The sequence below is a fragment of the Canis aureus genome, chromosome 21 (assembly GCF_053574225.1).
Source record: "Canis aureus isolate CA01 chromosome 21, VMU_Caureus_v.1.0, whole genome shotgun sequence".
NCBI lineage: Eukaryota > Metazoa > Chordata > Mammalia > Carnivora > Canidae > Canis > Canis aureus.
Genome location: NC_135631.1, coordinates 8,215,885 through 8,230,139, shown reverse-complemented (window position 1 = coordinate 8,230,139; position 14,255 = coordinate 8,215,885). Strand labels below are relative to the sequence as shown.

At 54.7% G+C, this 14,255-nt stretch overlaps 1 protein-coding gene across 7 annotated transcripts in view; it reads left to right on the top strand.

Moving 5' to 3' along the window:
* Positions 1-14,255, top strand: part of SHANK2 (SH3 and multiple ankyrin repeat domains 2) — a 509,914-nt gene that overhangs the window by 350,535 nt on the left and 145,124 nt on the right. For 6 of the 7 annotated variants that reach the window (XM_077862790.1, XM_077862788.1, XM_077862792.1 and 3 more), the window contains 2 exons: positions 8,398-8,480; positions 10,110-10,234. In XM_077862790.1, coding sequence (XP_077718916.1) covers positions 8,398-8,480; positions 10,110-10,234 — 208 coding nt within the window. Of the gene's footprint in view, positions 1-7,570; positions 8,481-10,109; positions 10,235-14,255 lie in introns of those variants that run through there. The other variant, XM_077862795.1, reaches the window with a different exon arrangement.

Below are 14,255 nucleotides of genomic sequence, written 5' to 3'. Positions count from 1 at the left end.
CGCGCCTCTGCTGAGTGGGCGAGCGGGCTCCAGGGGCCAGAGCCCACATCCTCACTGGTGCGCCGTGAGATGACGCTGCCGCCCTGCCCGGGAGCAAGGTGGGCTCCCCCGAGCCAGGAGCGGCGTCATTTGTGAATGAATTGCCCACACCCCGACTTCCTGCACAGCTTGTGCCTCCGAACACCAAGATGGCAGTGAACGCAGGGCTGCATCTCGCCGGGGACGAGGGTGGGGAGGGGGGCAGGAGGGCCACACCGATCGATCACCCAGTACTTCCCGACCAGGAAGCAGGAAGCAGGATACGGGGAGTGGCGGTGTGTGTAGACAGGGCTGGGAGGCTCCAGCTCAGCAGCCAGTGACAGATGACACAGGGGAACCCTCCCCCTCCCTGCTTGCTCGCGGCTGCCAGGCTTCCCAAGGATGAGGCCGGGCCCTGCCCTGGCCGCCCGTGGAGTGGCCCTCTGTGCCGCCCTACAGCCAGCACCGCCGCAGCGATCTGGGCCGCCTGCCCACGCCTGGCATCTCTGCCCAGCTGGGACACCTGTTGAGGCCACCGGCACCCCCCTCAGAGAAGCCTCGTCCTTCCTGATTGGCAGAGCCCGGAAATTTCTAGGACAGCCGCTGTCATTCCCGATCCCTGGAGGTCCCTCTTTCTAATAGTGTCCCAGTTCCTGCCTGCGTTCGCCTGTCACCGGAATGCGTTCACCAGGAGAGTGACCAAGACGAGGCTTCTCTCAGGCTTGCGTTTTGCTGCCCTGGGGAGGGTGGAGACCCCCCCCCACACACACACACACACACCTCTTCTTAGGATAAACGCACCAGCCTCCCTAATGGGAGTCCTCCAAGGAGGGGCCCTCAGGCTCCGCCGCCCCCGCCCCCAGCGACCCCCACCCAGACCCACCCCTGTATGCACGGCCCATGTTCCATGGACCTCGCCAGGGAAAAGCTCTGCAATGATCTGGGGAATTTTGCCTTTGAACCCACGTGCCTGTGAGTAGCTCCCTGCGGGAATTCCCCCGAGGCTCCTGCGAGTTCTTGCCCTTGGCCGCGTACCCAAAAATTCTTTCAAGCTGAGAAGATCCGACTTGCCCTTGGTTTTGTGCATGCAATGATATGTTTGTGGATACAAAATTTAGTGAGTAATGAGGCTGACCCCACGTTAGATTTCAGAGACAATTAAGCATAGACCAGTTTGCATGTGGCTGTTTGCTCTTCAGATTTCACAGCCCGGGGATTTTGTTTTTCAGGTCACAGGCATGTCTCTGGGACCCCACAAAGCTTTGAGGCCACAGGGGGCTGGGTTGTAGAGCCTGATGGCCTCGATGTCCCCACTGCCTCCCACCTCCCCCACCCCCCACCCCAGCAGTTCTACAACCCCAAAGGGGGTCAACCTGTCGGATTCAAGGCACCTCCCTGTGTCTGCGTCTGTGCCTCTCCTGCTGACTCTGGGCATAGCACCCTCCCCATGTTGGTGCCTCATCTGGCATCTGGCTCGTGCCATGGTGCCAGGCATCTTGTCCACCTGTGTACCACCTTACCTTCACACTGGTGGCTTGGGACAGTTGTCACCAGCAGCAGCAGACATTGTGTGAATTGTTTCCATGGAACGTGGTTGTTGGACAAGTTCCTGCCACGTGTGCGAGTCAACCCTGGGTCGTTGAGTGAGATTCCAGCCTGGCTAGTGGAAGCAGGTGCAACTGTTGTGTTCTGTCATCTTAGTCTGCTTGGGTGACTCAGAGCAGGGATGTCCTGGGCCTGCACCCCAGCCTCTTACCTCCCAGCTGCATCCCCTAGACCTTGCCCTGGGTGTGCACCCAGCTGAGACCAGGGCCCTGTGTGATCGGCCCCTCTGGCTTCTCTGATATGCCTCAGAACCTTTATCTTGTGGTTCCACCTCCTTCTGGAATGTTCTCCTCTTGCTTTTACCTCTCCAGCCTCCTGATCCATTCACTCATGCTCCTGCATCAGCCCTCCTCCTACAGGAAGCCCCCCAGCCCCCTTCTGGTTCTCACAGCACCATATCCAGCACTCGTGTGACTCTCAGAATAGTACTTGGCTTCCCACTTGCCCGGTGTAAGGTTTTCCCAAGGTTCCTGTATCAAATGACCATGGGCTGAGAATACAGAAGTGCGTTATTCCCAGTTCTGGAGGCTTGAGGTCTGAGCACAAGTGTCAGCAGGGCTGCGTCCCTCCAAGAGCTCCAGGAAGGGTCCTTCCCCAGCTCTTCCAGCTTCCACTGTTTGCTGGAAATCCATGGTGTGCATTGGTGTACAGCCCCGTCCCTCTAGTCTCTGCCTCTGTCTTCACCTGGCTTCTCTGACCCAGGTGCCTCTATGCCCCCAAATCTCCTTCTCTTTTCTCAGATGAGGACCAGTCGTTGGTTTTAGGGCCCTCACTAAATCCAGGGTGCTATCATCTTGAGATCCTTAACTAAACACATCTGCAAAGGCCCTGTTTCCAAACAAGGGCACATGCCCAGGTCCAGGGAGTTACAACTTGAGCTCATCTTCGGTGGGGCCACCATTCAACACACCACACCTGACAACTCCATCAGGGCCAGACTGGGCCTGGTTTGATCTCTGCAAAGTGCCAAGTAACTAGTCCATTCTCTGGCACTCAGTAGGTATTCAGTGTGCTATGGCTGCATTAATGTGCTAACGAACATAGCTTAGCCATTGGTCCCAGCCGCCCCTGAACTTCAGCCCTACACCAAAACCCAGTCCCAGTGGAGCAAGGGAGAGATGCAGCTATTTGACTTGATGGTCCCATCCTAGTCCAGATCTGGAGAGCTCCAGGTGAAGCCATCTAGTCTACCCCAACAGTCCTTGTGTTCAAGGTTAAAATGCCCACTATGATCCTTCCCATGTGAGACAGGGCAGACAGAGCCAACCCAGGGCCCTGCATGCTCACACATCTCTGTCACTCCAGGCTCCTCTTCCTGTGGCTCTATGTGTATACCTCCTCCAGGATCAGGCCCCGCTGCCACGGGAGCTTGTTCAGAACTAACGAATCCTAAATGCCAATGGTCATCACTGGCACCTGCTACCTCCTAGACCAGCTAAACAGCAGCCTTCCCTGTAGGCCCATTGTGGGACCTTGCTGGGAGAAAGGGGACCTTGGGCCTTAGTTAAAAGCCACTTGATGCCTGGACACCTATGGTGCTGTGAGGCAGGGCCAGGAGTGTGTTCAGGCCTGCCAGTGGGATGGGGTCTCTGGGGCCCTCTGTGCGAGCCCTGATTTCCATGATCCTCTTGTCTCGTTCCAAGTGCACTGAGTAAACCCTTTACTGTGGTGTGCATTGGGACTGTTGGGTGAATGGGAACATGGAAACCTCAACCATGTGGCTTCCGGGAGAGTTTCAACACAAAGCCATCTCCCAGTGTTGATGTGGTTCTGTATGGACACCTCTCACATTCTCTGAGAAAGCCAATGGCCTGTATTCCATCTTTGCATGCACTTAGGAAAAGTTGCCTGACCCTTCAAGGCACTTTACTTCCGCCTCTGCCAAAATAACCATCATAAATATAGGGTTCTATGATGGCCATCATGTGACTAGTATCCTCTGTGGTTGCACTGTGTACAATCTGCACAGCTGTACGGGTGGGGCTAGGTGCCTGCCCCCTTTGCCTTCCACAGCTCCTGCTACAGGAAACTGGCAAAGAAGGGTACATTTTGTGTTCATTGAAGAGCCTTCCCACCCTACTCAGAAAACGCATTTGAAGACAGCACAGCTAGATTACGTTTTTTTGGTTTAGCCAACACACCCAAGTAGAATCTTACCAAGAACAGACACTGTGCCACTTAGGGAGCGTCAGAGAGGAACAAGGCATTGATGTTTGCTCCCAAGGGCTGCATAGTTGATGGGTTAGTGGGTGAGAAGAAGGACCAGGCTTGGGCCAGGCTCAAAGGCATCCTTGAGGAGAGAATGTGTGACATTGACCATCATCGGGAGGGTTTAGGACGGCTTCCGCCCCGTGCGGGAGCCTGTGAGGTAAGGAGTGTTGGGGAGGGCATGGCAGGCAGAGGGGACACAGAGCATAAGGCAGTGAGGTGTGAAGGGTCTGTGTGTGAGTGCTTGGTGAGAGACATGATATATCTCAATGATAGAGCGTTTCAGGAGTGAAAACGAGCCAGGGGCCCCTGCAGGAAGGCAGGGCAGTGACTGTGGTCCAGGCCAGGGGGCAGATGCAAAGCAGGGGTGCAGTGTAGTCAGCAGGGCTGGGCTGCTGGTTTCACCAGACCGTGTCCCCAGGTCCAGGTGGTGTTGGCCTCTGGGTCCACACCAAGGTCAGCCGCCTGGGGCCCTCGTGGGCGCTGGGGCAGTGTCCCCGTGAAGGCAGCTGCCAGTACGTTTGGGGTGCATCTGGGGAGCAGGTCTGCTGATGCACAGCCAGGCCGGCCAGAGGAGGCCGGGTGGCCTCTGTTTTCTGGGGCTTCGGCACAGCTCCCGAGGCATCTTGCACAGGCCCCATCTGCATACCACAGCTTCCGCATGTGGCCACAGCCATCATCCTGAGGCAGCTTTTAGATTCATAAACCAGGATAAGGAGCCCTCTGAGAGTTTCTCATCTCCAGGCAGGTTCCTCCTTAGGACCCGGGGGTGGAAATGCCCAGTCTGATTCGTGGGGGTAGAGGGAACGCTGTACGGTTGTGCCATTCAGAGGAAACTAGACGTGAACTGTTCTAAGGGAACGATGCTTCCATTCAGAGCTCCCACTGCTTTTCACGGTTTGCTACAAAGACTGTACACTTCTAGCAGCCTGGGACTTCCCTTCCACTTGCATCTCGGGCTTCCTGGGCGCTCCACCACGCCGAGCTGCTCCTGCCCTCTGGGTGCGACCCAGGATCCAGGGATTGTCCCAATTGGAGGCTTATTCACTCAAGACTCTTCAATGTTCCTTTGCCCACCTGCACTGACGCACCCAAGATCCACCCCTATCTTGTGTTCACACCCGTTCTGCGGCAGCCTACAGACGTGATGGGTGTGTGGCCCTTGGCTGGGTACTGTGGGTGTCGGCCGTCCAGGACCCAAATCTCCTGGGGGATTGAGGCGCCATAACAGGGGCCTTATCTCAGTGGCTCCTCAAAATGCCTATGAGTCAAATATTACTGCCACCACTTTGTAGGCGGGACAGGCTCTGAGCCGCTAAGCTGGTAAATGCCTGGGTTGGGATTCAAACCCGGGTCTGTCTGTGAATAAAAATAAGACAGGGTCACGATGAGCAGGAGCTGGGGGCTATTTAGATCCTGAAGTAAAGCAGGACAGAAGTGATAGGAGTCCTTCATATCAGAGACTAAAGGGGTTTGTTTAATGCTTGCTCAGCAAGCAGGACAGAGCCACATGTTTTAGGGGCAAGACGGTTGCGGCCATAAGTGGGAGTCAGAAAGTTCATTGAATGAGGAATCGCTGAGAAGACTCCGAGGGCTCGGAGAGGGGCTCCGTCTTTAGGCCCGGAGGGGGTCCCTGGGAGGAGGAGGGGTCGGCACACGCAACAGTGACCCTGCTCAGGAGGGTTGTGTTACCAACACATGCTGCACCCCTGGGCCACGGCGGGTTATTTCATTAACTCTTTCTCAGCCCACAGGGCATGTTTTGCTCTTAATCCCATTTTGCAGAGCAGGACACTGAAGCTGTGAAGCTCAGAGTGACCTGAGCCAGAGCATAGCTGGGGCTTGAGCTGAGTTGTGTATGATACCAGTGCTGCCCCTCACCCACCACAGCAGACCGTCCCTGTGCGGTCACTGGGGTAGCCAACAAGTGTTGCACTGGCCCTAACAAGGTCCCCCATCGTGGGGTGAGGGGGGACGGCTGTGAGGCACACATAGCCCGAGGCAGCATTTGGTCCTGCCGGCAGAGTTGGCCCACAGTAGGGCCGCCGCCTGAACTGCAAGACAGGTTCGCCTCAGAGCTGGGCAGAGGCAGGCGTCGAGGGCCACCTGTGTCCCCAGGGGAGGTATGGCTGAGGACTCGCAGGGCCGGCACCGTCTTTCCCGGGCTTCTGGGGGCTGCTTGCCAGCAGCTCCTCATGCAGAGGGAAGTGTAGGGCCAATGCGGTGGCTCTGCGGCCCGGGCCTTGGTGAGCCTTTCCCTGGAGAAGCGGGTCACAGAGCTTGCACCTGCCTGGCGCCTGAGGTAGCCACCGGGCCACATTGAGGAGCTCAGCGAGAAGTGAGGTGGGTGGGAAGGCAGGACATGTCTGTGCCTTGGTTGGGGGACACCAGGGAGACAGAAGGGCAGCCGGGCCTGGCAGAGAGTCTGCTTACCACGGAGCCTGCACCCGTGCCCGGTTCTCCTGCCTTGACTCCTGTGGTTTCCTGGGTCCTAGCTAAGCCCCAGCCTGCTGCCATATCTGATGGCAACTGATGGCTCCCTAGGGTCCCCCGGGCACCCCCACCCCCCGCACCATCGTGGGTATTGCCCATCTGACCTCACAGTTACCCTGGGAGGCCCATGGCTTCTTCTCATTGCCTTGTAACATGAGGGCAAAGTTCAGAGGCTTAGGGAGCCCCATCATCTATGAAAGGCCAGGCCAGCCGTGTGACCCTGCCCATGGGCTCCCAGGGCCCTGGACTCCCGGCTCTGCATCAGCTGGGCTTCAGGGGCTGAGCCAGGGGGCTCATAGTCACGGCCCTGCTCCCAAAGCTGAGGTTCTCTGTGCCCAGGGTAGGAGGCAGAGCAAGAGCACAGGAACAGAACCCCTCCTCTAGTATGAGACCCTAGGCCAGTCATCCTGAGTTGCGTGGTCTGTCTGTCAGTGTGAAAGTAAGTGTCTGCAGGATACCAGCCCTTTTTTGGAAGGCAGGGTCACCCTGGCAAGTTCTGTTGCAGGCTTGTCCGATGCAAGGGCAGGAGCTCGGGAGTGGCTCGGGACATGTGTGCATTCTCCAGCTGTGTCCCTCAGCCCCTCTGAAGTTCCCCTGCCTCATCTATGCAACGGGAAGCTCTCGGCAGCCCATCACTCCTCCGACCAAGCACTCCTACCCCCCGGGCCACCTGATCTGGGTTGGCCGAGCTGCTCCCAGTGGTCTGCATGCTGGGGCCCCTGCTTCCTGCCGGCCCTGAATCCAGTGCCGGACAAAGCTGACCTTCACTTGTCTGTGACTCCGAGCCTGTCAGCACGCTGCTCCCACTGTTTGCCGTCTTCCCCTCAGAGATAGGGGCCTGCTGGATTCTTCAGGACCTCTGGCATGCAGCCCTTCCATGGCCAGCCCCTTAGGACCCTGGAGAAAGCCTCTCCATGTTGCCTCCGCCCCTCCTCCTTCCCTGCACTGTGGGCCTAGCCTTGCAGCTGCCGACTTACTTCCGGGGCAGCAGAGTCCTGGGGGGAATGCAGCCCCTGGAAGGTGGAGCGGAGGGGGGACCACTGTTTAGCCCAGGCTGTGTGGCCCACCAGGAAGTTCACTTCCGTCCCGCGCCCCCGGGCGCTGCCAGGGGTGGACAATCATGTGGCTAAGTGCCCTTACTGTAAATGATGGGAGGCTTTGGCAGCTGAAGCAAAGTTGAAGCTTTCGGGTTTCTTTCCTTTAAAAAAAAAAAAAAATGCCGTGCCAAGAGGCAGGCGGTGTGGCTTTAGGTCGTCTCTCAAAGGAGGAAGCCCATGAGCCCTGTTCTCCCCATCCCCACAACTCATCGTCCCCTAAAGGAGGCCATGCCATCAGTGGCTTCAGTGTCGCTGGAGTGACCTGCCTCCTCCCGCTAGGAGCCCCCACCCATCGGCAGCGCCCCGGCCGCCCCCTCCGCCAGCCTGCGGTTTCTCTGTGCGGGATGACGCCGAGCAGCTGCCGCCGTGGCATTGTGGGCTCCTTGGTGATTGTGGGGACACCACATTCATTCGGACCGAGAGGGAGGGGTCGCTGCGTCTCGGCACCGGCTCGTGCGGAGAGCAAATAGAATTTGATTTTTGAAAACCCCTTCAGGAAGAAGAAGAAGAAAAAAAAAAAAACCTGCTGCCTCATTTCTCCTCTGGCTGATTTCAGCTCCCCTGGAAGATGCATCGGCCTGGACGCCCTAGCGCCGCTGCCCTCGCTGCCTCCGGGCCACTTACTTTCTTTGCCTTTGGGTGCCCGGAGCCAGCCCGCGCTGCCATGGCTCGGCGGCCTCCCCACCATGCCTGACTCCTTCCTCCCGCTCGCTCGGCTCCGCTCCGGCTCTGCCTCTGCCTCTGCCTGCCCCCCCTCCGAGCCCCATTGTGCCGTGCCCGCCTATCCCGTTAGCCGGCCCCCCAGCTGCCTCCGCTCCTCCTGCGCCCTGTGCCGCTCAGTTTCCTCCATGCTGCCTGGATCCGGCGAGCTGGGTGATTAATTGGCTATGATGATGAACGTCCCCGGCGGAGGATCAGCCACGGTGATGATGACGGGTTACAATAATGGTCGCTATCCCCGGAATTCTCTCTACAGTGACTGCATCATCGAGGAGAAGACGGTGGTCCTGCAGAAGAAGGACAATGAGGGTTTTGGATTCGTGCTCCGAGGGGCAAAAGGTAAGAGCAGCTGCTCCCAGCCTGGGTGCATTCCCATGTTGTGTGAGTGTGTGAGTGTGTGAGTGTGTGTGTGTGTGTGTGTGTGTGTGTGTGTGCACGCCGTATGAAAATTCTCCCCGGCTCAGAAAGAAGCCTTCTTCCTGGGGGCACTTGGTTGCTAGACAACCGTGTTCTTTAACATTCTCCCTTACTCAGAAAACATCGGGGCTTCCTTTAGGAATATTTTCAATTTTCTGTGCACAATATTGCTCTGAACGAGCTCTTGCTTGCTCGCCCTCCCTCCTTCCCTCCCCCCACCCTTTTAAGGAAAAAAAAAAATCATGGGTTTAATCTTATATTTTGTGGTTTCATTCAGCCCAACGGTGGCTGGATTTGGTGCTCCTGGGCTCAGATATCCAAAATTACCCAGCGCTGAGTTTCGGATATCTAGAAACTGCCCCATTCTGGGAGTGGGCTTCAGCTCCAAGTGCGGCAGGCGTCTGTGTGTGCCCGCCCCTAAGGTGACTTTGCAAAGGAAATGTGGCAAGATGGTCCCCCTCTGTCGTGGACTGAACCGTCAGCATACACGCCATGTGGCCTGGGGTGGGGGGCTCTGGGGATGCATTCCATGGCAGGGTACCCCCCACTAGCCCTTCACATGGGGGCTTCCCTTTCAAAAGAAAACAAAATGGCATCAGCTCCCCGTGAGAGGAGACATCTGTCCACCGCGTGTGTGGGTAAGCCATGTGGAAGTTTCATCTGAGAGCCTCTGGGCTGCGCCAGGGTCCAGCACCTGTTCTGGGAAAGGCCTCCTTCCCCGGGTGGCAGCCCCACACGCCCAAAGCTCTGGCTGCCCAGAAGCAGCCTGTCCAGAGAGTGAAAGAAAAGACGAATCCGTGTCCCCGTGTGTGAGTGTGTGTGTGTGTGTGTGTGTGTGTGTCCATGACTGAGTGATATTGTGTCCCCTCTCCCTGCTGGGGTCATCTTCATCTTCCCACCCACCCACCCACCCCCGGCCGCTCATAACTACCCAGGGAAGTCCATCTCTTGCCCTGGAATTTTGCTCAGCAGCTCTGTGGGGCCCAGAAACCAAGGCTCACTCTGCTGAGGAGCAGGGGCCCAGCCTTCCCGTGGGTGCTGGCCGCAGAGTGGTCACAGAGAGCCAGGCTCCCTGTAGAAAGAATTCATAAGCAGTTTCCAAATCCACAGCCACCCACTGGGTCAGCATTATGATCCGTCCAGGCTCCAACTTGAATTCCCTTGGTTGCGAGTCTACGTAGATATAAATTTGGCAAATGGTTTGGTGTGGTGTTTCTGTAGCTCTGTGTGGTTATGGGGGGAACTTTTCCATTTTTAGAACTGAAAATGTTTAGTCACTGATGCTTTTAAAGAAAATGACAGGCATGTACATATAGACATGTACAGCAGGGCACATTGTTCAGTGTTTTCAACAGAAAGGCCAAGAGATGTGGTGGCACCAAAATGCAGTTCGCTTCGTTGCTCAAGTTGGTGTTGACCCATGACTGTGAGTGTCAAGGCCTTCCAGTGGGGGACATGCACACCCCTTTCTCTCAGGCTCCCCTGAGGGGCCAGGGCTGTCAACCTGAAACATCACCCAGGCTTGTACTGAGGCATTCCTTGTCTTCCCAGCGGATACACCCATTGAAGAATTCACGCCAACGCCGGCGTTCCCAGCCCTGCAGTACCTGGAGTCCGTGGATGAAGGAGGGGTGGCATGGCAAGCCGGACTGAGGACTGGAGACTTCCTGATTGAGGTAGGGACACAGGTGTTTGTATCTTTCTGCTTGGGGAGAGCGCCGGCTCTCTTAGGATTGGGGCCCATGGTGTTGGCAGCATGGCCATTGGGCCAGATCTAGAAGTACTTGTAGAGACTGCCGTGGACTCATGTTGACTGGTTATTTTCTGGTCCATCCATTGTGGATGCCATTTCCTGTGGACCTGTGTGTTTGGACTGTCTTTAAGGCCTTGGCTATAACTCTGGAGGGTGCAAATGTTTGTGGAAGTTGGCCATTGGTCTTGAAGGAGAAGATAGAAGGAAGATACACATGGTTGCTATGATGTTGGGGATGCTCATGGATCTATGTATGCTCCAGTTGTAGCTGTATGAATACACACCACGAGGGCCTATTGCCCATTCTTGTGCCCTAAGGGCAGGATGGGGAGTGCTGTGCTGTGGCTCTTGCGTGCCTGAGGTCTGTAACTTTAGTGGCTGAGAGATCGTTGATTTCAAGTTGCAGCAACTAGCCTGTCAGATGATGGCCTTCAAAGACCAGGGAGCATGAGCAAGAGGGGTAGCTGCCACAAAAAGGAAATTTTTAAATTCAGATGCTTGGACAACAAGCTTTTGCTAGTAGGTAAAAGGAGGGAACATTCTCTTCATTTAAAGAGTCTCACTAGACAAGAGTGCCTATGGTTTGAGGGCTCTTGCTGGAGCTAGCACCTTGCTGTGTGTGAGGTGTCCGAGTTGCCAGTACATCTGAGCTCCTTGCCTTTTGCGGGTTTAGGTGTTACTTTCAATCTTGTTGTGCAAAGGAATGTGTTACTCTTTGGAAATATAAAGAATAAAAGAGTATGTTGTACCTTGGGAAAATTATTTCTAAGGGGTTGGGTTCACTTCAGTGGCCCTCCTTGGGAGTTCACATTTCTTGAAAAACCATTCCTCGGCGCTAACCCTGACCCCTGTCTCATCCACACTGGAAATCCACATGCAAGTGGAAGGGGTGGATACCAGGCCTGGTATCCTGACACCAGGTGGCCTGACACCAGGCCAGCCAGACACTTGCTTGTTGTACAAGGGAGACCCAGACCATGGCGAGATGGCCACTAAGAGCAGTTCTCCTCATTATGCCTGAGCTTTCTGGGGTGCTTCCAAGCTCAGGTTTGCTCCTGATCTCTTTAGTACTTCTCAAAGCTGGTGGACTGAAGGAAGTCCAGAAGGAAAGATTCTGTGGAGGAGAGAGAGCCAAGGAAAATGGAGAAGGTGCTTTACCTTCTTCCAGGTATCTTGGGTTGGTCTCATTTTATTTGCTGAAAGATGAATTTAAATTATTGTTGACCAATCAGAACCTAGCTTGGATGAGACCTTGGGTGCATATCCAGAATGGTGGAGACCGGATCCTGCTGTGCTCTCATGGGTTAACTCGATTTGTAACCTCACAAAAATGCAGAGACTGGTTGAATCATCTTCTGTAGGATGTAGTTGTGATGTAAGTCTCCTCACCGTGTGTGTGTGTGTGTGTGTGCGCGCGCGCGTGTGCGTGTGCGTGTGTGTGTGTGTGTGTGTGTGTGACAAAGAGACCCGGAAACAGAGGCTCCAATAGGTTGACACAGCCAGTGCTGGTTCTTGGTTTTAAATAATAAATGAAGGCTGCAGATACAAGCATGTGCCCCGTTGTTAGGCTCATTGGACTGCTTCCTTGATAAACTAGTCAATAAAGGAAACGTGGGAGCGCCTCAGAGCATGTGCAGGGCCCATCCCTTTCAGGGTAAAGCAGAGCTGCACCTGGTTGGCCGACGCATCTGCAGCGTGTGCCTAGCCTGGGCAGAGAAGGCAAGCCACCTGGTCAGATTGAAGCCTCCGTGGAAGTTGGGGCATGAAGGGTTTCTGCACTTCTGTTGTCAAAGCCCTTCCTTGGACATTCTTTTAACCTCTGATAAGGACATATATTTGCCATTTTGAAATAGGTTTATATTCTAGATAATCTCTGAATTCCAAGATTCTAGGAATGACTGGCCCTGTGGTGCATTAATGTTTGTTGGTGTTATTATGTTACAAGGACCTGAAGGAGGAGTAAGCCCTCCACAGCTCCAGGGCCTACTCACTGAGGGTCATATGCTAATGGAAGACCAGGGGGTCTTACTGAGGGTCATATGCTAATGGGAGACCAGGGGGTCTTACTGAGGGTCACAGAGCTAATGGGAGACCAGGGGGTCTTACTGAGGGTCATATGCTAATGGGAGACCAGGGGGTCTTACTGAGGGTCATATGCTAATGGGAGACCAGGGGGTCTTACTGAGGGTCATATGCTAATGGAAGACCAGGGGGTCTTACTGAGGGTCATATGCTAATGGAAGACCAGGGGGTCTTACTGAGGGTCATATGCTAGTGGGGTTCCAGGGGGTCTTACTAAGAGTCATATGCTAATAGGGGGACCAAGAGGTCTTACTGAGGGTCATATGCTAATGGAGGACCAAGGGGTCTTACTAAGGGTCATATGCTAATGGAGGGACCAGGAGGCTTAATGAGGGTCATATGTTAATGGGAGACCAGGAGATCTTACTGAGGGTCATATGCTAATGGGGTCCAGAGGGTCTTCTGAGGATCATATGCTAATGGAAGACCAGGGTAGGGGTCCAGAGGGTCTTCTGAGGGTCATATGCTAATGGAAGACCAGGGTAGGGGTCTAGAGGGTCTTCTGAGGGTCATATGCTAATGGAAGACCAGGGGATCTTACTAAGGGTCATATGTTAATGGGGGGACCTGGAGGCTTAATGAGGGTCATATGCTAATGGGAGACCAGGGGATCTTACTGAGGGTCATATGCTAATGGGGGTCCAGAGGGTTTTCTGAGGGTCATATGCTAATGGAAGACCAGGGGATCTTACTAAGGGTCATATGCTAATGGTGGGGGGGAACTGGAGGGTCTTTGAGGGTCATATGGTAATGGAAGGATCAGGGGGCTGAACTCTTGGAAACTTGCCCCCACCCAGTGCATTTCAACCTACTCATGGGACTCAGAAAGTCTCCTTTAGGTGGTGGATTAAAAAGACTGAGAATATCCATTGAGGTGTTTTCCTAGCCACTGGATTTCACCCCTGGAATGGTAAAATCACTTAAAGCCTTATAGGTACGAGCGTTTTCCAACAGTTTTCTACACTTTCCATTGAAAGGCTTCAACCTTGGAGGGATCATTCTAAATGAATTCATATGTCTCAGGTGAATCTTGATTTTGGCCAGAAGCCCTTCCTAGAGTCAATAGGGTTTCTGAGCCTTGGTGATGCTCAGGGTCCCATGTGCGAGGATTGCGAGTGGGGGCAAATTGTCCTTCTTGCCCCATATTCCCCTGGGTCAGCTTCTTTATCTCTCTGCTCTTGGAAGGGAACTCATGGCATGTCAGTTGTTTATATTCTCTTTAAAAACACATGCCGCAGTTTGAATGTGGAGACCAAGGGGCAACTTTTGATAGGAATGTTCCCTCTTCAAAGTCCCAGGCATCTGCAGAACTTCCTTCTTCCTTCTTGGACTCGGTCATCTTGCTGGCATCACCAGTGCCTGTCATGAAGAGTTTCCTATTGTGTGTGCTTTTCTTGGGTGATTATCCTCCAGAATTTATGTCCCTCCTTCCTTAGCATTTGGGAGGAATTTGCTCCATTGTCACTGGGACTGTTTCTTTGCTGACCATGCCCTCCACCCTTCTGCCAAAAAGCAAAAGCTTCAAGTAGAGTTCCATGTAAAAGGCCATCATGAAACCAAGCAATACAGTGAGATATATGGGTCCTAGTGTGCCAGTGGGTTGCCAGGCAAATTCATTTTGGAAGTGGGGAAGGAGGAATATGGGCCCCACTGAGGGGGCATTTGAATGTGGGGGATCCATAGACTATGTGTATTTATCACTTTCAGATCAGCTTGATGTGCTGGAAGCCTCTGGATTGCTGGTGCTGCTGGAGCTTTCCCAGAGAGCTTTAGGAGGCAGTGGGAGTGGGCAGGGCAGTGGAGGAGGAGTCCTTCCGGGGAGCCATGCTTGCAGAGAAATGGGTCCGGGCAGCAGTGACAGG